The sequence below is a fragment of the Fundulus heteroclitus genome, chromosome 17 (assembly GCF_011125445.2).
Source record: "Fundulus heteroclitus isolate FHET01 chromosome 17, MU-UCD_Fhet_4.1, whole genome shotgun sequence".
NCBI classification, from domain to species: domain Eukaryota; kingdom Metazoa; phylum Chordata; class Actinopteri; order Cyprinodontiformes; family Fundulidae; genus Fundulus; species Fundulus heteroclitus.
In genome coordinates this window covers 14869393-14891967 of record NC_046377.1, presented here as the reverse complement: position 1 = coordinate 14891967, position 22575 = coordinate 14869393, and the positions used below count along the sequence as shown (strand labels likewise).

At 39.8% G+C, this 22575-nt stretch overlaps 1 protein-coding gene across 1 annotated transcript in view; it reads right to left on the bottom strand.

The window, feature by feature from the left end:
• Positions 1–22575, bottom strand: part of snd1 (staphylococcal nuclease and tudor domain containing 1) — a 229366-nt gene that overhangs the window by 164304 nt on the left and 42487 nt on the right. The window contains exons 11-14 of the mRNA XM_012869710.3: positions 21361–21462; positions 10950–11050; positions 8158–8268; positions 6008–6080 (exon numbers count right to left, since the gene is read on the bottom strand). Of these exons, the coding sequence (XP_012725164.2) occupies positions 6008–6080; positions 8158–8268; positions 10950–11050; positions 21361–21462 (387 nt within the window). The remainder of the gene's footprint in view (positions 1–6007; positions 6081–8157; positions 8269–10949; positions 11051–21360; positions 21463–22575) is intronic.

Genomic DNA, 22575 nt, shown 5'->3' with positions numbered 1-22575 from the left:
GCAGCAGCAAGGGATGATACATAAACGATAAAAAAATAATTTAATGTGAGCCTACTCCAGGCATGAGCATGTAGGCACAACAGACCGGTGAGTCACGGACCAGTGCTGTGTTTGGATGAGCCAGTGTGGACACAGGAGTAGGAACAAAGGCTCAGACACAAAGTCAGACCCAAAAAAAACCAACAACAACAGGTTTACCATTTGCTCAAGTAAATTCATAAGCATTCATAGTGTTTCAAAACCCAAATCTTTTTCAATATTTTCTTTCATCTTATTTTTCCACTGGGGAGTGACACAGCCCAAAGCGGCGATATATTTACCGGAAACAAAATAAACTGCAAGTCATCAGCGAGGCTTAAATGAGAGTGAGTTAGTGAGGGGTATATACTTTAGCCATAAGATGTTCCACCTGAACTCCACCCACAGCATTCCAAAATAACCCCTCGAGTGGGAGATGACACTCCAGTTCACACAAACATTTACCGCACCTGCAGCGTGTGTGGGCTGTGCAGCCTAACTTGGTTCAGAAAAAGGGAGAGACAAGTGAAAGAAGAGGACCTCATTATGCAACCTTTAGAGGCACGAGGTGAGTCAAGTGCTTTATCCACTCTCCTCCCACCACCTCTATGCATCTCCTACAGTATACATTTATAAACCTATCTCGGCACTATTTGTGACTGCATCCCACTCGACGTGCATAATCCCTTTCAACAGATCTTTAGTAAAGGATGCTGACGTATAGGAGTGTGTGTTTCCGAAAGGGGATGGGTGTGCCTGTGTAGAATTGTCTGTGATTATGTATTTAGAGGGACGGGTAAAGTATTTTGGGGCTGGTGATCAACAATGCTATTTTGGTCCTTGTAATGCTTTAAAGAATGCTCATTATACTAGCCTTGCCAAACAACTGGTGCATGTGTGTGTGAGCAAGCACATCCACACATGCAGGCAATTGTTGGCAACAATCCTAGATCGTGCTGCAAATCAACTATGTCCTACTGGAGACAGACAGAAAAGTTAAGGGAGGGTTTTGCTGCACCACAATGATGCTGAAATGAACCCAGTGACAGGGTACAGCAAATAAGTACAAATGTAGTCTGGCTACAGAGTGGTGTAGCGATGTTAGACATACAAATGGAGAATGTTTAGAGGAAATAGGGGCTTTTCAAGTAAGAGTTGGAATTGTGATATTTTGCTGATTTGGTTTATATCTTAGAATTGTGTACCACTCATTTTGATTGATGCAGTTTAAATCATACGTAAACTCTATAATGGTTTAGGAAATAAGCTTCTATTGAACCTGTTGTCCTATTTTTCCTAAGCTATTATGGTAAAGTGCAACACCTGTTGGAGTTCTTGAGTAATTTAGGGTTTATTGGAGAACCTCCGGTCCAGTGTGCTTTTGTCCGGTGTCGAAAAGGATTGACCCGTTTAGACGTAGGTCGTCGCTGAGGAAAAGGACAGAGCACGTGTTCTGTTTCCTTTTCTAAAAACTTGCAGTCAGGTTGGTTGAGTTAGAATTTGTGTTCTTCATCTAAAAATAGGTAATTAAGCAACAGCAGAAAATGGAAAGGGCTGCACTTAAAATACTATACGTTTTGAATGTTTTGATAATTTTCAATATCAATCAATAAGATTTCTATTTTATCGATATGCTTTTTTTCCTATACCGTCCAGCCCTACTCGCATCCATGAAAATTGTACAATGCGTGTCTGTTAAAACATTCAGAATCTGTGATTAGTTCTGCAGTTAGACAAAAAAATGATCCAGATGCTTTGTTTTATTTTAGCTATATTCTGGTTGGGGCACTGTTGCTTCAGTGTGTCCTCGCAGGTAAGGCGCAAGAGGCTCTTCTTTAAACGCTAATGGTAGTTCTGATTCCATTAAAATAAAGTCTGCTGGGCTTAAAGCTTATGAGCTCGTTCTGGAGGGGTATATGAGGAGATTTAAAAGGTGGGAAAAGAAAAATGGACAAAGATAGGTTGAGCTTGCCCAAGACTTAAGTAATTTTAAACATATGCTGGGCCCACTTGAAATTTCCACATTTGATGACTCATGAGAGTTAATGATTATGGAGCAGTTTAATATGCTCCCAGATCAGGCAGCAACCTGAGAAGAAAAACACAACTGCTGATGAATCGGCTTTGTCAGCAGACGAGTTTGCGCCGTTCCCCAAGTGTAATTTTCAAGTACACAAAGTAACTGCAGGTTATGATAAGGAGAGGTAGCAGTGAAAAACTTCCATTTTAGCCAATTTGTAACTGTACGGTATTATATTGTTGACAGTTATTTCACTTTGTTTTATGATGTCCAAAACTGTACAGCTTTTTCAGAATTATCGTTTTCTTTTAAGTGTTTAAGTGGTGTGTGCTGATAAATCCTAATACACAGCAACCTGCCTCATCTACTGTGAACAGTAGAGGAGCTCTTCTCCCAGGTATCTGAGACAAAAGGCTGACGGTGCCACACATCCTGATTAGGGGAGTGGCGCTGCCTTGCAGGTACCATCTTTAATTTCTTCTGATCGTTTCACAGAATAAGCAGCAAAATGCTCCGAGTCTGACAGATCTATTAGCGCGAGTGTTACCTGAAGCTAAAATAAAAGGAGGTAGGAAAAGTTGACGTTGTAGTTAAAGGCTTCAGCAGTCCGAAGCTCCTTTTCCACCCACAGTTCTTAGTGATGACCCCATGAAAGGGCAAGGAACAGAAGCTAGGAGCTATATTTGGACGTTTTCAGATGCAGCCTTATTCTTAAAACAGACGTTGCTTCCCCTTCCTCCAGCTGGGTTTCTCCATGTATGCTGGTCAGCCAGACAAAACATTAAGATTATGTACAGATTTTAGAAAAGTTCATTGTGTAACAAAACTGGACCCTTTCCCATCGGCAGGAATGGATGACTGTATTTGCAAGGTTAGATAGCCCAAATTTGCAAGCAAATTTGATTTACCTAAGGTTACTGACAGGCCAAGACAACAGTTAAACTGGCTAAATCTGAGATTACCGTCACTGGGCCCGCAAAACCTTGTAAAACCCCATGGCCAAGATAAATTGGCAAAGATTGCAGCAACTGAGTAGTATCCTTTGCCAACAGCAAAGAAGGAAGAGCAAATATTCTGGGGTTCGGTGGGCTATTTGAGAGGTTTCTGTAAAAATAAAAAAATAAAAACTTTGCACTGTAGTATTCCCTCTTAGTTGTTGACAAGTCAAGATTATTATGCCCCCCCCCCCCCCTCCTGTTTAGGAAGCTCGATGTTTTGATCGTCCATTTATGTGCTCCAGGAGGATGCCAGCCATGAGGACAGTCTTGCTGCTGGAGAATGATCAGATGTGTGGTGAGACAGTTTTTTTTTCCCTCCCCCGGAAGGTTTATTGATTATCAGGTTAACTATTTTGTAATTGAAAAAGAGGCATTGACACTTATTTTGACTTTGCAACATTTTGACGTCTATGTGGGTTAAGGTGGAAATCCCTTAGTTGGTTACACTGGTCACAATCTTATGACATTTTTACAGTCGTTCAGAGGTCTCAATCGATGCCTAATGAGATGGTCACCATTTTGGCAAACATTTAACATTTAAATCAGACACGTTAAAGGACATTAGTGTTGAAGCAGATGCTTCTTTTTTATACTGTATTTTTCAGGCTACAAGTAGCACTTTTTCCCCCATAGTTTGGCCGATTCTGTGACTTAGTCAGGTGCGACTTGCATATCAATTATAAATGGTAATACGGATTGAACAACATGAACCAAGAAGTAAACATTACAGTCTATAGCAGCAAGAGGGCTCTCTAAACTTGTGAAGACTATATGCTCCTCTTGTACCACTTAATGTATTGAAACGAACTTATGGACAACAAAGACTGAACACGTTTGTGTGTTGTTTTACTGTTTCAGTATGCATTTACGCAGCAGAGTGTTGCGTGGTGCAGCTTGAAGGACCCAGACCACGACAGGACCCTGTTATTGGGCTGTCAGTGAAGTTAATAAGAGCTAGCGCTAGCTTACAGGTCTGTTGCTCAGGCGGTTTACAACTTTGTTGATGCACGTGAACTTTATGTTGCTCTGAAACATCCGTGTCGTACTGTGAGCTTAGCATGTAGCACCGTTACGCTCACACTAATTTCAGAGAAATTTTGACAACTTTCAACCTAACAGGCCATTGCGTTGACAAAACCATCCTGGTTGGAGTTGCTGGCTTGTTACGCTAATTTGCCCCATTCAAGCTCCCATGTATGTTTCATATTAATCAGCCGGTTGTAGATGCAGTTTCTGGATTAAATGTCAGTTTTTAGTCTTGGGATTGTGTTAAATAAATTTATAAATAAATGTGTATAGTCTGCTGTGACTTATGTGTTTTTTTCTCTTTATGACGCATTTTTTGACTGATGCGACTTATATTCCGGTGCGACTTTGTAGTCAAAAAATACGGTATGGTTATGTTTTCATTTTAAACCTTATGGTGTTTTAGACCTTTTTTTCCCCTATTTTCTTAATTTAAGTCTCGGGTTGTGGACAACAGTGAAGAATAGATTGGCTAAATACAACGTCATGGTCAAATATTTTTGTGTGTATATATTTTGGGATGTTTAGTCAAGTGATCCCTTTTTAGGGTCATTGGTAAATTGTTACAACATGCTCCTCCAGAAGGGAGAAGAGAATATTGAAAGTCAATGACTTGATGCAATCTGCCAGATTTTAGGTAGAAAACTTTTCAATCTGTCTGTATAATTTGATTGAATTGACATTGGACAGGTACTTGAGATGACGTGTTGTAAATTGGCACCATATAAATAAAGTGAACTGAATTGAATTGTTTGAGCTGTTGCAGGAACGGATCCATTGGCTTGAGTGTAGCAGGCAAATGAATTGAGAACACCTGAGCCTGAGAGCTACACAGCAAGAGGGAAATGGCCTTTTCTCTCCCTTCTTGTTGCCATGGTTTACCTCCAGGGTCAGATTTCTTAGGTTTGTTTCAGTTGCTTTGCTGAATTTAACCCTCAACATCTACATTTAACATTGTCACTCATTCACATTGATGACTGATTTCACTGACTTCATACACAACTGTTAGTTTTTTGTTATTTTCTTTAAAATAAAATATAGAAATGGTACTTGTGTCATAACTCAAGAGCCAGGTTGGGACATTGTATTTAGAATTTTCAATATAATTAAAAGTAAGAGTTAAATCTGTGTATAAAAGCATTGAAATTAAAGGTTTTAAAGGACCCAGTAAAGCATTGAAATGGCCTTTGTGTTTGTGCTTCTCACTTAATACCTAACAATAGAGCCCGATGTATTCCATCACATTTTGTTTATCTGTTCTTTCCACATAAAACTGGAATTAAAAAAAAAAAAAAAACTAATTTTTGCTGCAAGTTTCAGTTCAGAGTACAAAATGATGAAATCCCTTACTTAAATGCCCTTCACTATATTGGATCAATTTACATGTTTTTGTGTTCATTCTCTATACACTGCAAGAAAAAAAAAAACTGAACAGACATGTTACAAGAATGAAGGACAGGAGTTAAATAAAACCTACTTTCTGGGTTGGGCATATAAAAACAAGATGGAAAACAGTGCACCAATAAACCTTTACTGCATGGTTTTATGGATTTCCCACAATAATGTTCGTGTGATGAGACCTTCCAATCAGGCTTCATTAGCCAAATGACGCCTCAATCAAGCCCTTGAGCACACGTAAACAGGGAAGGGCTGAGATGCCACTATTAATGATGTTTATTTTTAGAGGCCACTAAGGATGAGTCAATGATTATAGATCATTTTCTGAGAATTACTGGCCCCAACGTATCTTTTAAGAGTTATGTTGTTTATGTGCAAATGACTCCACATTTAAAACGATTTAATTCCAATTAAAGCCACAGCACATGAATGCTCATCCTATTATCCACATCATGTAAACCATCTTATTTCCTTGCGTAGGATGAGTAGACATGCATTATTAAAAAAAAAAAAAAAAAAAAAAAAAAAAAAAAAGACAGATGCATACCCCTGAGATATCAGCCACTCTGTGGATGGGGACCTCCTTTTTACTGTGCAGCCCCTTTCCGTTCTTGATGGCCCTGCATTCAAATAATACCATTAGAACATAAATACATCCTCACTTCTATAAAACAGCATCGTATGCAACTGGCATAAGGTTCAATGCAGAAGTATCTCAGTCAATTATTTTAAACAAAAAGTCCATTAATTTCAGCATTTAAATTCAGGAATTCAGAGATGTTTAAGTGCTGATTCCTATAAGGACTCAGCACTTTGAACTGTCTTGTTACTGAAAAGTGCTTTAGAAATAAACTCACCTTACCCCATTTGTGTTTATATTAATGGTTGGAAACCACACCTTTCTTTCACAAAAATTTCAAATTGTATTAAAATCAATTAAAAACACTTTCAAACATAGTAATGTCATCATATTGAAAAGCAGGTCTAATAAAACAATCAGCACCTCCATAAAGCTTGTCCTTAACTCAGGTAGGACGTTTCGTTGTCTCGACGTCGTCTGTGGTTAGACAATAATAATCTTTGCTTTATAATTCTTTCAAGACTATATTTATCCTACTGTATGATCCTCTTTATCAATCACATATTGTCCTTTCACTAAATGATCCATTGATAAATTTGGATACAACACTCCTTACCGTCCTTATGGGAAGAATCGATGACCATTTCTGTATAGCTGAAGTCAATATAACATTTCTAGATTAAATTTAGTTTTTAAACTGATGTCTAATATTCTATGAAACTGAATCTGAGATTTTATTATCTGTAAGGTAAACATTTAAATAAGAAAATCCTTCCTCTGTATTAAATCAATATGTGTATTGCCTTTGAAAATAGGTACTGAAATAAAATAACCTACATACTACATAGGAAGTACTGAATTCCCCTCATCCAGACAATTATAAGACTTGGGGTTAATATAATAAAAAGGAGACCATAGTTATAGACGAATCCTAATGGGGAGAAGGCTTGGCTCCATAAATGTGAAAAGAGAAACTGAGAGACATGATCTATCTTTAGAGTCACCTACGGGTCTACTGTGGCGATTGCTGCTAGTTAGAGCTGCTTTAAAAAGCCTAGCGCATTAAATGTGATGAAGGTAACGTGAAGTTCCTGTTCTGCAATGGGTCACTAGGATGGCCACAAGTGCTGCTAAGTCAGGCCGTCTACATTTATGCAAGCCAGTGCAGCAAAGATGTGCATTTTAATAGCCTAGAGGAGGTTCCTTGAAGGCTGTGGGCCACTGGCTTTATGCAATAGGAGCTAAAAATATAACTAAGGCAATAGACAGAAACCGCTCATCGTCTCTTATAGGACCCCACCAGGGACACGGAGAGAGTGAGAGAGAAAGACGCAAAGAGAGATGGAAAAGTGACAAAAAGAAATTAGGGAGCCAGGACCTAGAAGAGCAAGGCCATAGAAGGACAAAATGGAAAGCAGCAAAGGGGAAGAAACAAGGACAAAACGTACAAAAGGAGGAGAGATGGCAGGAGAAGAAATAAGGGCAGATGGCCAGTGACACTGTGTGAAAGACAGGGGAGAGAAGGAGTTAATGCTATAAAAAAAAAAGGTTGCAGCTGCATCTGCTCTACCTACAGCAAGCAGATCTTAATCTATGGCAGAGTAATAAAGCTTGTACTAAATCTCTCCACTGCACCTCCACATAATTATATTCATAGGGCCTGAGTAAAGAGAGACTCTGATTTAACGTCTGGCGCCTGGGTTGGTGCATGTGTGCCCAAGCATACAAAAAGAAACAAAAAAAAAAAAAAGGAAAGCCTTTAAAAAGAAGAGAGTGAAATGATGCAGAGGGGTCAATAATGTGTGCATGAGTAAATATTTAAGAGCAGCAGCCCGTTTCCTCAGGAAGTGAGTCACCAGCCGGATGGGCGGGAACTAAATCATGGTAAAACTCTTCAAATAGGTTTAAAAAGTTCGATTATGTAGGTAAGTTTACCTACATACGAGGGGAAACAGCCAGAGTCGTTACATTCATAATAATTTCTTGAAGACTGAAGAAGCTTGTTTAAAACATAAGTGCCTGCGTTTTATTTCCATTCTGAGAAGCATAAAAAGTCAGGAAGGAGCCCAGTGCGTAAGCTCGTGTAAAAGATGGGCCGAGCCGAGGGGGTCCCTCACCGTGCCTCTGCAGCAAGCAGCTCATCGTAGTGGGAGGAGCGCTGGTCGTCATCCTGTCTGTATCTGATGACTGTGGCGAGACCTTTGCTGACCAGAGCTTCCGCTATGTTACTGGCAGAAACAAAGGAGAAAGTTCAACTCAATGCTCCATTTCATGAGACACAAGAAATAGAATCAGTAGGCGTATTAAACAAAAGGCTAGACAGCATGTTCCCAAACATATGAGACCAGACATTCAGGGCAAAGAGAGCTTTCACATTGTTAGGCCAAACATCCAACTATTAAATACTTTGAATTTAATGTACGAAACGTCAGATAAACAGTTTTAACCCTTTTTGTTTAAGAAAACCAGGTAGGCTTCGGGTCAAATCTTGCTTCTATTAATTAACACAGGTTGCCATTTCAAAACAGTGAACAAACCATTTCATATAGACATACAGAGAGGGAAATGTTTATCTGATCTCCCTTGAAAAATAAATATTTTATGGGATGTTTAGAGGCAATAAAAATACCCCAAAATCATGAAAGAACTTTAAACAAGAATTAGAAATGCATTTTGATTTAGAGAAATGTATATTTTATCCACAACAGACCAGCCAGATCTCAGAAACTTTGACTTGCAAAGTTGGCAGCATCCTCAGAATTTGGTGATGACCTACAAAGAGAAGAGGACCAAAACGCCTTCTGAAATATGTCCAGACTTGGTGATCAACTGATGTCTGACCTCTGTGTTTCCACTAAGCGCTAAATTAATTTTGCTTAAAGATCAACTATGCACTCTTTTCACTACAAATTAGTTTAGGAGCTTTAATTAAAGTTTTTCCTGGATCTGTTTTGTCATCAGTCATCACTGACAGTGGAAACTTCACACCAGACTTACAGCAGCATGGATTCTATGCCTCCCCACTCTTCCACCGGACTCTGGATTTCCAAATTAAACGTAAACTTTACTTTCATCTGAAAAAATTATTTTCCTCTCCTTCATTGCAGGTAAGACCCCTCTGACGTCGTCTCTGGTTCAGGACTGGCTCGACACGAGGAACGTGACATTTGTAGCCCATGTGTTGGATGCGTCTGTCGCTCTTGATGCGCCGACACCAGAGGTCAGAGGTGTTTCAAGTTTCCATCTCACTAACCTCTTCAACCGCTGACTGTAGCACACATGGGGACATCGCCAACTGTTAACCAAGAGGCTCACAGGGTTGTGTAGTCCAACTGATGAAGGACTCTAATTGAATGTTTTGAAGAGCGGATCCTGACCCCGGCGCAGACGAGCAGATTTACATTTGAGACAGCTGGTCAGATGATATGGAGAGGATCTGTGGCTCCCTGTGTGCGTGTGGTGCTGCTTTAGGACTTGAATGATGCAGTTGGAAAAAAAAAAAAACACGTGGTTTTTTTTTCTAAACGTCCTTTTTAGTGGAAAACTTCTAAAGCCTCAGTTCTACCGACGTGGCATTAAAGCGCTGGGTTGGTTTTGATTAAATTTCAACCTCTGAAAAGCGTTTATATCTGTGATCTTGTGTAAGAAATGACAAACTGATAAACCAAATTCCTTCAAAGACAGGCTTGCAGATAGAATATAATTGCTTGCACTGAGGTGACCCTTCTCTGAACAAAGCAGCAGCTTCAGTTCTGATTAACAAGCTGACACATTCAAAGCATTTAAAAGTGATCCTGTTGTATTTCATCAGATGAAATTAGAGTAGAAAAAAGAAAAATGGGTTGATAAAGTCAACCTAAAATGTTGGAAGATCTGATCTTGGACTGTGCCTCGCGGACGTCTTAATAAGCATTGAACTATTACACATTCAATTGAGTTAGAACCGGAAAGCTTTTGTATTTTAGTTAAATATTAGGTGATTGGACCCAAAGAGCAATACAATATTTGAAGTACAGTAGAAACTATGCATGATTATTAAACTTATTTTTAATAAGAACAATCTGAGAAGTGCGTAGTGCCTTTGTATTCAATCTGTTCCACTCAGGTACTTCTGAATAAAATCCTATTCTGTGAAGGCCCCCCGAGGTTTATAAAGCACATTTGTGAACCAGCCGCATCATGGCGACCAAGGAACCCACCAGACAGGTCAGAGATGGGTCATAACACAATCTGTGAACATATCTCGGAGCCAATTTTAGAGGTCATTCATCTAAAAGTATAAACTATGGCACAGGATAATTCATATGCCACCCATCAAATCTGAAAGAGTGGCAGGAAGAAAGCCATCATGGAAAGAAAGTCATAAGACGTCCTATTAGTTAAGTGGCAAAGATTTTGGTAGAAGGGACTCGGATCAAATTTTTTTTTTATTTTTTGGTTTGTATCCAAAGCAAGTGTGGCGGAATACTAACACTACACACATTGACCTCAAACCCAGCATCGTGCTATAGGAATGGTTCTTCAGCAGGGACATTGAAACAGAGTAGATGGGAAAACGGATTGAGTTAAAACCTCTAAATATATAACCACGTTTACGATTGAGTGGTTTAGCGCAAAGAGCATTTATGCATTCGAATGGCCCAATCAAAGTCCAGACATGAATCCAATTGAAAAAGTTCAAAAAGGCATTCCATTCAATGTGTAAAGCGATTAGTGACATACACCAAACGTCTTGGAACCATAGCATTATCTAAAAGGTGGTTTTGAATGCGCTACTTTCAGTTGAGCTATAACATTAAACCCCAATAAGACGCATTAAACGGCCTTTACAAGGCAACATTTTAGTAACCAACTCCCAGAGGGGTAGAAAAGGATTCTTCAGGTCTTGGATGACCAAAATGTTACTTACATTCCTCCAATTGTCACTGTGGCACAGGTGCGCTCTGAGAAGGCGGGAGTTCCTTCTCCTGGACCAGTGGCGGCTCTGATGTAGTCCACTGTCACGTTGACCTGTGGGGGAAGAACAAAAGCCAATAAAAAACAAACAAAAACAAAAAAACAAGACACCAAGAGTAGTGAGTAGCAAAAGCGCCTGCAATAATTAGTGTGGGGAGTCTTCTCTCCTGTGTATGTGGGTCCCTTTTTTGTTTGTCCCAGTTCTCAAGGTCACCCCCAGTCAGTATGAATCACATCAGGCAGCATTGTAAAACTCCCCAGAGGAGTAGTATTAACACACTGTGGGTGTTTGGGACAACGCACACACACACACAGAGCAGTGATGGAACCCAAATGACCGTACGCAGCGCGTTCCTAAAAAAGCTCCCTGGGGATAGACTCCAACCCACTCACCCTGAAGATACAATGTTGTCACTCAGCTGTGTGCATGTGCATAACTCCACAGGCATGTGACAGGGGGAAGCCGGCATTGTCGGCCAAACACATGTAGACAGCGCTAATGGGGGGGGTGGAGGGGGAGGCACACCGGCACATAAAAACCCACTGTTTAGGAGCTGCATGTAAAGCGTGTCAGACGAGTGTGATGCTTGGAGGAGAGAGAGGGGGGGGAAATGTGTGGAATCTGGCTCTGCGTCGCAGCATCATCGAGTCAGGCACAGACAACACACACAGGCCTATTACAGGGACATGAAAGAACAACGACAGCCTGTCAATAGATTGACATGATGAGGACGCTGGGAAGCGAGGAAGAGAAGGAGGAGGTTGTAGAGTGCTGTTTGGCACCAAGAACCATTAGCAATTTCTGAGGAGGAGGAGGGAAATTAAAAGAACTCCAGGGGAGCTTTTCATTAGGCTAACGCGTCTTCTCTCGTTCGTGTCTCTTCCGCAACACTTAGCTCCTCCCAGTGAGAATGTTAGAGACGCAATGAAGGATAAAGTAGATTTTTTTTTTCTCTCCCTCCATTTTAAGTGCAATGAAGGGATCTGAAAATCACAAGTAATGAAGGAGGGGAGAATTTCCACATCTCGGGGGCAGAGAGAATTCAAAGCAGTACAACTTATCCCACTGAAAAGCGGCGGAAGAAATGATAGCTGGTCACAGTTAGCTGTTTCGCTCAACAGGGGAGGAAATACAAATAATTACAGGACTTGTGCACAAAACCTGATGACACAAAGCAATCCTAGATAGAATGGGCATAAGCTACATAGTGTAGAAACGATAATAACAATAAAATGGAAGAAGCATCAATGAAACAAAGATTTCCATGAGAAGACTTAAACCCTATTAGGTAAGGATAAAATATATCTACTACCCGCAGAGCTAGACTGGAGAGGTTCTAGGCCCATTTTGCACAGGTCATCTAAGAGATCTCTGGATAAGGCAAATCCATCCATTAGACCCCCCCCCCCCCCCCCAAAGAGAGTGAACAGAGAGCTGAAGGGCAATGAATGGATTAGAGAGCTGGAGGAGCGACACGAACAGCAGCAAAGGTGTGAGTCCAAATGTGTTTGTTCTGTCAAGGTGACGAAAGGCATGGGAATATTTGCTCAAGGAATCATGTATACAACATGTCTGCATGTGTAACAAAGAGCATTCTCAGCAGTGTATATGTTCTGTTGGAGATATTGTCCTTTTGCACATGTGGAGCTTGGTGCATTATTTACTGATTAACAGCCGAGTATAGAGGCTCCGGGAAATCGGCTGGTGGCAGAACTCAGCACGATTGATTGGCCCCGACAGGTGACCAGCAAGTCAGAAACTCATTAATCTGATTATTTTTGCTATCAGCGAATGTCGCCTTACACCATTTCTGAACATATCTTAAACTATAAACAGTGTAAAATGTAAACTTTACTTCTTTTTTGTCTCTTTTAAATGAGTAAAACCCTTTATAGTAACTGCTCTCACATACATGGAGCCCCCCTGTAATAAATTACCACTCGAAGCTCAACGGCCAGAAAAGGAAACAAAGGGAAGAAGAAAAATACTTAATTTTTAAGGAAAATTTAGGAACCATTGAGATAGGAAATAGGCCAGTGTGTCTGATCTCTGCTCATCTTAAAGTTAGATTTCTTAAATACCGTCCATGATATTGGACTTAAAACTTTTTTGATATAGCTTACAGTTAGAGTGGCTTAGGTTATCCTGAGATATCTCTTAAAGGTATACTATGCAACCGGGGTTGATTTTCCAGCGAGGCTCCCCCCAGAGGGCGAAAGTAAAAGTGCACTGTCATAAATATGCTGGTTTGTCCGTCAAGCCAGGCGCAGTTGTTTTGAGCTTAGCAGACAGGCGAACACAACGAATACAAAAGTCGAAAAAACGGCAACAATGACTAACACAGTGAAAGTATGAACATACACAGAGAAAGAGAGAAACCATTCCAATGCAGTGTTTCCCCTAGGAATTTGGGACGACCGGCGGAGCGGGGAAGACAAACTTTGCGCCGCTGACCGGCGGAGCGGAGCGGCGCGCATATCGAGTTAGTTTTATTTTTTTATTATTATTTTTTTGCAATGTCGGCGAGGCGGTAGCGTGAGGGAAACCCTACAATGTTACTTACAATCGCATCAGCAGAAACGCGAGGTCCGCGTCAGCCTTGCAGCCTTCTATGTTCACCCGTGTACGACTCCTCTCTCTGTCCAGAGCCCTTTTCCTCTTTCTTGCCTGCTCCAACATGGGCTTTCACTGTTTTCTCGCTGGTTCCGCCATGATAACTGCACAAATATCGCCACTGCGCTACCAACGAGCACACCTTTCACTGCAGGCGTGTAGCAGTTCTCGCCGTAAAGCAAGACCGACTCTCGCGATGCACACGAGACTTCTGAGCCTGTGGATGCGGGCCGACTGCTCCTGCAATTGCAAGTGCGGTATTTCCCCCACAGACCACCAGGGCGGCCGAGAAAACCTTAGTTCAACCTGAAATGACTCATTTAATCATCCAAAACGGTATGGAACATATTAATTAACTGAAAAATGTTGCATAGTATGCCTTTAAGTAGGGGTGTCCCGATACCATTTTTTTTCCCAGATGGAGTACAAGTACTTCAGTTTAGATACATGCCGATTCCAAGTACCGATACTGAGTACTATAAATTGGTACTTATAGATCACAAATAACTTAACAATATCACTGACCACTGAAAACGACTGATCATCAAGGGCAATATATTTGGTTAGAGCTTCAGATATCAGGTACTTCTGAATAAAATCCTATTCTGTGAAGGCCCCCCGAGGTTTATAAAGCACATTTGTGAACCAGCCGCATCATGGCGACCAAGGTTATAGGTTATGCTATGCTGGCATAACCTATGCGGTTATGCCAGCATAGATATAGCCGCGGGAGATCAATGACCACTTTCTCCATCTCTGCGACATTCTCCTACTACTCTCCAATTTTATATTTGCAGTTATTTTAACTTAACTTGACATTCTTAGTTTTTACTCTTCATATTATCTACATATGGCCTGGCATTCTCTTTAGCTGTGACACTGTCCTCAAGGGGGGAAGTGGGTGGAATGGGGCCATCGGCTAGGCTACTGCCACCAATAACTTTATGTTCTCCTATAGATAATCTTGGCCCCGTCATTCGTTGTTGAACTCCGGCTCTCTTTTAGACAAAGCTATTGGCTACCCTTTTACTGCAACTTACTGTGTGCGCTCTTTCATCATCTAGACTTGAAAACTGGCTCAGAATTTATCAGCTTTCTCCTACATGAAGCCACTAAAAAGGAGCTAGTAATGCCACTACCTTTTCACTTTTCTCTCACATGGAAATTACTCCTGTATCAGTGCTTTTGTGCACTTTGCGTGTGTGCATGTGTGTGGTAAATTTTGTTAAACCCCTCAGTCGTGGTGGCAGTTCACACAGGCCTGGTTCTGCTGGTGCTTTTTTCCTTTTAAAAGGGGGAGTTTTCTTTTCTACTGTCACTATATGCATGCTTGGTATGAGGGATTGCTGCAAAGTTAATAACAAAATGCAAACAACTGTCCACTGTCTTCAATGAGCTGCATGCTCATTCAGGAGTCAATAATGCATGCCAGTGACTTGATGCAATCTCCTAAGTTTGCTTAAATAGAAACCCTTTTTAACCAAACTGTTGGAACAATATGATTGAAATTAATTTGTACCCTGAGATGACGTGTTGTGTATTGGTGCTACATAAATAAACTGAACTGAAACTAAATTGAATGCTTTTGATTTACTAGTTCATGTGGTCTTACTACATCAGACAACTTGTACAAAGCTTTAAAGTGAAAAGGGAACATGTGCCATGTCGTGATTAACAGTACTCCAGCCCAGCATGGGCTCAGCATGAGTGGTTTTCCCAGACATGAACAGAGTGAAAGGCCGTTTTACCCCGAAAAGTGTGGGAGGTTAAGATTTACTGTAACTAAAATAAGAAGCCGTCTCCTGCACATTCTATTGAACTATGATCGCACAGCTATAAATTCCATTTTAGCCATATTTCAAAACAAATCTGGCAACAAATAAACCTGAAAATTACACGGCAACATGGTGCATATCCATTTCAGCATAAAGGTCACATTTAAATATGACAGTTCTTGGCAGAAATTATGTGGCAACAGATCAGAAGGCAGAAGAGAAGAAAAGACGTATATGCAGGTAAGAACGGCTATAGTGGAAGCTTCATGTGGAACATGTCAGAAAATCAAAATAAATTGTGAATCAGAACATCAAAGATCTCTCGCCAACCTTTCAGACCTGAGCGAACGTCTAAATACGGGAACTGATATGACCATACTGTCTGCTGCATCAGGCAACATAAAATAATGAGGCAAATGCAAAAGAGGGGTTTGATGGGGTTTGATTATTTTTTAAAGTGGAAAGGAGAATAAAACATGATCAGAGAACATCAGGAGCTGAGTACTTAAGGCTGTGTTTTATAAGGTTATAATCAAGAAAGGCTATTATTTAATGGAGCAGCACTGATTCTGTAATAGCAAAATACGCTGAGGAAAAAGCAGAATGAAAGGACTAAAATTGTACTCATATCAAATATCTGAATCTGCTTGAAGCCCAATCTAAAATTCTCTCCAAAAACCTGTGCCTACTCTCACATACTCTATATCAAATACCATACCGTGCATAAGACATTCGCTCACTTATATGCCCGCCAATAAAAGGCAAAAACTCAGTTGCTAACAGTGCTACACAAGCAGCTGCATAACAGGAGCCACTTTGAGCATGCAGGATTATCCGAATGTGCTCAACCCTGATAAGTGGCTTAATGCAACATTTCCATTTGACTTTTTTTCTGATGAAGCTGAGACCAAGGCGTGCAAGAAGCACTACTTATAAAGTTAGCCAAATCTAGCTTTTTGGGATTATGTCACCATGCAAGCTCTGCCATTTCAATGCGGGTGAGGATGGATATAAGAAAGCCTGAGACAGACGGAGTGTGAGTGGCAGGGAGAAAAGGGAAATAAGGAAATGCCTCATTGCATTTTTTTTGAAAAGGGATAAATTATGAGGGGTTTTTGGACATAAAAATAAGTTTGTCAAAGATGGTGAAAAGCAGAATGTCTGAAAACACTCTCCACAGCTATTAAATTAGCAACTATTGAAACTTTATCTTGCATTGGTTTCTAAAGAAATTTAGAAAATGATATTAAAGTTCTATAGGAATGAACCTGATAAAAGATACACAACTATTAGAATTACTGTGAAACCCTTTTCAAAGACCATGCCAGGTATTGGACCAGCTTTTTTCTAGGTCAGAGAGCTATCAAATATAGAGTTTTCCTATGAGAAAATGAAAAAAAGAAAGTCTTCTGAATATGGATATTAGATATGCTTTATAAAAGATCAAATGCGGCCAGCTTTCCTTATAAATAAAAGAAATGGGGAGCTTTAATAGAAAAAAGAAATTTAATGTAGCTCTTTTTTCCCTAAATCAGAGCAGTAGCACTAGGGTTTTCAGCTTTAGCACACTGAGAATGGCAATTGATGTTCAGTCACGTCCTAGAAGGTGTAATATGTGAAAAATCTGCTTGATCCCTATATTGTGAAATATATGATATTCTTAGACAGTTACTAGGCTGTATATAAGAAATGTTGCAGGTCAAACATTGACAATGAGCTCTGCTGAAGTCCTGATTGAAGCTGATTGTGTTAAAGTACATCTTTTGTGATCTAATAAAAAAACTAATTGTAGAAACTTATGATGTGTAAGTTCACAAGCCAATTTAACTAGTTTAAACTTGGTTTTATAGCAACCAAAATAAATGATGTTAAATTTAGTGTATCTGCATGCTTTCCTGATTAATAGCCAACCCTCTGTAACCAGCCTTCCTGTTTGTTTAGATGGAAGACCAAACCGCAGCACCATTACAGTTGTGTCATACTAGCTCCATTTGTGATGCACTGGATGACATTAGACGTTAAAAGCTTAGGATATGATTTAATAACCTCATCCTGTTTTAAACTTCTACAAACCTATTCCCCTGACTTCTGAAATCCCTGGCCTTCACGATTCAGTTTGTTCACTAATGTTTTGCAACAAACCTTTGAGGCCTTTCCAGAATAGCTGTATTTACGCAGGGTTTAAATTATACAGGTATTTAAAAATGTGAATGCAATTTGGTTGCAATTAATTTTATTTTGGGTTATCAAGGAAACATACAAATGCATGTCCACATTCTGATTTGTAAAGCGTCTGAAAATGTGGTATCGAGGCCATTCCACCACTGTCTCGCCACCTGACGCGATCTGTTAGGCAATCCCAGGAAAATAGACTCGAGTTTATAAAAGCTTGTAAAATGACTAAATGTGAAACCCTTTAAGGGTTAAATATACTTTTGCAAGCCACTTTATACTCAACTATTTGAAAAACAAATGTAAACAAAAGTAGGACGAAGACACCCTTATGTTGTGTGCGTTTGCCTGAGTTAAAGGTTCGCACAAAACAGTTTTGTGAACACATTATCACACAGAACTTGTTAAAAAGTCTTCCTAACACAAAAGTCAAGTGACTCTAGACCTCTACTGAAGCATTTTGTTTTGATCATTTATGGTAAAAGAAATATTTGTATAAACAGCAGGGCACTATTAATCCGATTACTGACATGCAGTAAAGGCCTGGACCTTTCTTCCAACAGTTTATTACTCCCCACCCCCCAAAAAACAGGCAATGAAGCCAGTGGGTCAACTAAATTCTTGTTTGTTGACATGAAACATGTTTCTGGACATGAATGTACGCTGCATTCAATCTGACAAGCCAACTAGGCCAAGGTAGAACAGATTATTAGAAAAGATTTGACAGTTGAGTACTGAACTCGCAAACATTCACCACAGAGATTTCATTTTATCCAAACCAAATCATTCTTGTTGCCAAGGCAGCTAAAGCCCACAGCTTTTTCAAACTTGTGAAATTATGAAAAAAAGAAAAAAAAAAGATACATGGTGACAGAAGTTTTAACTCAGAGCCGTAGCCTTGTATCTTGGCAACAATAAAGGAATAGAAGAGAAGCAACTTCCCAGAGCCCCTTCCTTTTATTGATCTTGCAGGGTAGGAAGGGAGGAAGCCGTGCTGCTGGAAAATGGACGGCAGCTCTCCACTTGAACCGAACTTCAAAAAGAACATCGACGCACTTGGCAGATCAAGCATCAATATTAATCAAATGTGGAGCAACATATAGCTATGCATGCAGGAGGGTTTAAATCTTTTAGACATTTTAGTGTCGAGTTTCCAAATCAACAAAAGTAACCCTTTGCTTACTGCATCATGTATTTTTGTTCACAATGTAATACTACCACAATACTTTAGCTAAGTGGGAACACATTTAAGAACCCATTAAATGTAATTTAAGACCAATTATGGAAAGTCTAAGGCCTAAGCTTGAGAAGATAGAATGTAAGGCCCTGAAGGAAACCTGAAAATATCTACAAATACTCAAATATCTAAAGGGAACTAAACATAAAGCTACATATTTTCTGATTAAGCTTGACTGCTGCTTAAAGCAGTAACACACTTTAGAAATTAAAGGTAAAGTCACTAAGTGAAACGGATGTTTGGAATAATGTAACATTAGAGCTTTGTTAGATTTTAAACAAAAGCATTAAAGTTGTTAAATTTAGATTAATTTGCCATTCCTGGCAGGGAAAGGCTGTTGAAACCCTCTAAAAATGCCAAAATGGTTGTTGTTTTTTTATTTGATTTAAATTTCCATTAAAAAAAAGAAATGATCCAATCATCAAATCTAAAGGGACCAAGGGCCAGTTCACTAAAGCAGTTCCTTTTCCCCTATTTTGCATTATTTAAAATAAATCTCCTACTAGGTATTTACTAAAAACAAAACAAAAAAGGAAACTAAAGTTTGTAGCTTGCAGAGTCACCATCTAACAAAGTGATTTTAGTATTGACATCATTCCTTACCCAACTTTGAGTTCATGAACATTTTGTGTTGAAAGACAGGAACAAGCACTCAAAATCTAACCAGCTAAATGGAAGAAAAACTGGATAGAATGTGAGCGTGACAGAGAATGCAAATTTGCCTTGAGTGGGATCTCCGAGGTTTCTTGTTTTGTTTTTATATAAAAAATATAATTCAGGGGTGAGAGTTGCATTCAGGGTACTTTGCATTAAAACAAAATGCTCCCTTATGAACGCAGGCGCGCATCTCTGAAGACGCAGGGGTGTGCTTGCATATATACAAGCACACAATTGTTAAAATGTGATTCCATGCATTCCAATATACAATGTAAACAGACCCACTGACTCACTCCAGCGAAAACAAGCCAAGTCAACACACTTAAGGAGCTAACTCCTTTCGATGCAAACAATTATGCACAGCTCCCACTACAATAAACAACACAAACAGCAATTTGCTTGAGGCTTTTGTACGGCGCAGGAACAATTAAGCAGAGTTAACTTTAGAAGCTCAAAGTCAAAGCAAGATATACAGAAACCAATAACAAATTATGCATGAGTGTACAACATAACATTGAAAATGTGAGATCTCAGAGCACATGGATGGTCATTATTCAGCCTATTCCTTTTAATACGTACTGTATCTGTTCAAAGCTGTATCCTTTTTGCTTTTCACAAATACTAAAAAGCTATGAAGCAGTCTGTAATAATGCTCACAGCTCGTGCAGACGTGGACGTTTTATTTCTACATGAGGGCGCCAGCAAGCTTAAGACGTGCATACAAGAAGCTGGCATGAACACTCTTGTAATACAGCTCTGGCAAATCTATTCGCACCAAAGCGAGGCTTCAGCTTCCCTCGTTCACTGCCGCACGCACCCCATTATTCTGGAACGCAAACGTAACAAATAAACAGAATCATTATTTTCGCTTCACTTGACGAAAACCGGCTTAGGGCGGAATTTTCTTGTCATTAAAAAAACATTAATGAGGAGGATTAAAATGGCTGTGATGAGAAGCTGGGACAGGGATATGAATCTCACTCCCATACAGAGAGCCAGAAGGAACTCTTGTGGCTTTTGACTTTGAGTGGGTGCGTGTTTTTGTTTAACAGCCTCAGTTGTACTGTTATGAAAGTGCGAGTGAACTGTTTGCTCCATCTACTATCAGGGTTGCAGGAGTTCAGTCATCAATACGCTGGTATTGCACAGTCTCAGTCAAACTGAAATACAGATTGGACCTTAAAGCTCTTTAATTTGTATTCTGCCTGAGCTTCAGAATCTTCGTGTTGCATTTATGAGATGTCTTTGGAGTTTTAAGAGTAAAACAGAGTGACTGTTTTGGCCGTCTTCCATCGATCCAAACTTTATTTCTATGTTAATCTTTATACACTTATTCCATTGTGGCACTATCGTACTCCCTCTGTATTTTGTAAAAGTAAATAAGTTAGCCAAGGCCCTAAACGCAACCTACTGCCTGGCTAAGTTTGGTCAACTACAAACAAGAACAAAAAAGTTTTTTTTATTTTTTTGTTTTTTGTTACCACAATCATTTTACATTCATCTTTTAGAAAGTGCTAAGCTGGGAATCTGGAGGAGCCTTTAACTCGCTGCTAAGCTCTAACGGGTCAGATGTGAGTAAATCATAGCTGCCCCCCAGGTGTACAAACCAAGTCGATCAATAGACACAAGAGGGGGAAATCAAGACTGCTTGTTTAAAGGGTGCATCCAGGCCAACGCTAAGCCCCAGGACATCTACCATGAGCACTTAGTATTCACACGCAGACACAGAGGGAAATGGATATCCAGCTCTGAAATACATTTGTCTGTCAATGAAAAAGGTGCAGGGAGCACTTACCGTCATTTTGCGTGTTTTTTTATCTACAACTGTTGCAGAATTCAAAAACGCTGATAAAAAGAAATCACATTCATTCATATAGCAGAGAGCACAAACCCAGTGGGTGCTTCTTACCTTTTTACCGATGAGCTTCTTCCTGAGGAACTCCCGGGCCTCAAACATGTACGCGATGTCATAGAGAGGACGGAATCGTTTGTCTTTGTCCTTGTTCTTCTCCTGAATACAGATGGAGGAGGAGGAGGAGAAGAGCAAAAATTAGACGGGGAGAAACTTCATTCATATTGCACTTTTAAAGGTCAACTGCAGATCTCAGATTTATGACGCAGACCAACACAAAAGTAACAATTAAAAAGGACACCAATACACGGTTTTCAAATTGTCCCGGATAAATACATAAATAAAAAAAATTAAAAAGTGAAGCGTGTTTGTTTCACTCTCCTTTTTCGCTGATCCCCCTGAGCCCAAGTGCACCGACTGCCATCAGAAGTGAGATTTTTAATTTAAAGACTGCATTTTTGAAATCCAGTGGTTCTGTCCAAGTCAGAGACGTTTGGTAAATAAAATTAGAGAACAACAAACATCCCGAGGATCACACAGCAGACAAGTCAGAGATACAGTTGGGGTAAAGTTTGGACATCTCACTGTTCAATCTATCATCTGGAAATGCAAAGAGTCAGTGAAAAGTTCCGGGGGATTGGATTTTGGAACACACCAGACCTGCAAATAAATACAGAATACAGTCCATTTCAACATCCACAGGGTCTCACGCCTTTTGTTTACTCGTTTTATTTTTTTCTAGCTTTTTCAGTGACATGGTAGACAGCAGACCCTGAACCTAATGAAATATGTAAGGGTGAATGACAGCTGCTCATACAAACACCACTTTACAAAACTATATACAAAAAGCCTTCATGGACACAGGCGCAAACAGCTGTGTCCATGAAAGCTTCATGTTAAACAAATGCACGTCAGTACAGATGTAACGCATAGGCAGCCAGACAAAAAACCTCACTCCAAAGTGTGGCGCTACCCTCTCACTAAAGATCATAGGTGGTTACTTTGTTTTTTTGCATTTCTGAAGAAAGGTCCAGCGTAACTGTTTCGGCAAAAAAAACACATGCACAAAAACACCAAGAGTGATGGGTATCTTTCTTGAAGCATGATAAGATAAAAATAACATGATAAATAACCCGGAGACAACTGAATTTAAAAAAAGCCGTCTCAGGACAAGCTGGACTATGAATGACAACATTGGCGTGCTTGCCTCTTAAATTTCAAATACTGAGCTATTATGGCTTAGTAAAAAAAATAATAAACCATCTGAAGTTT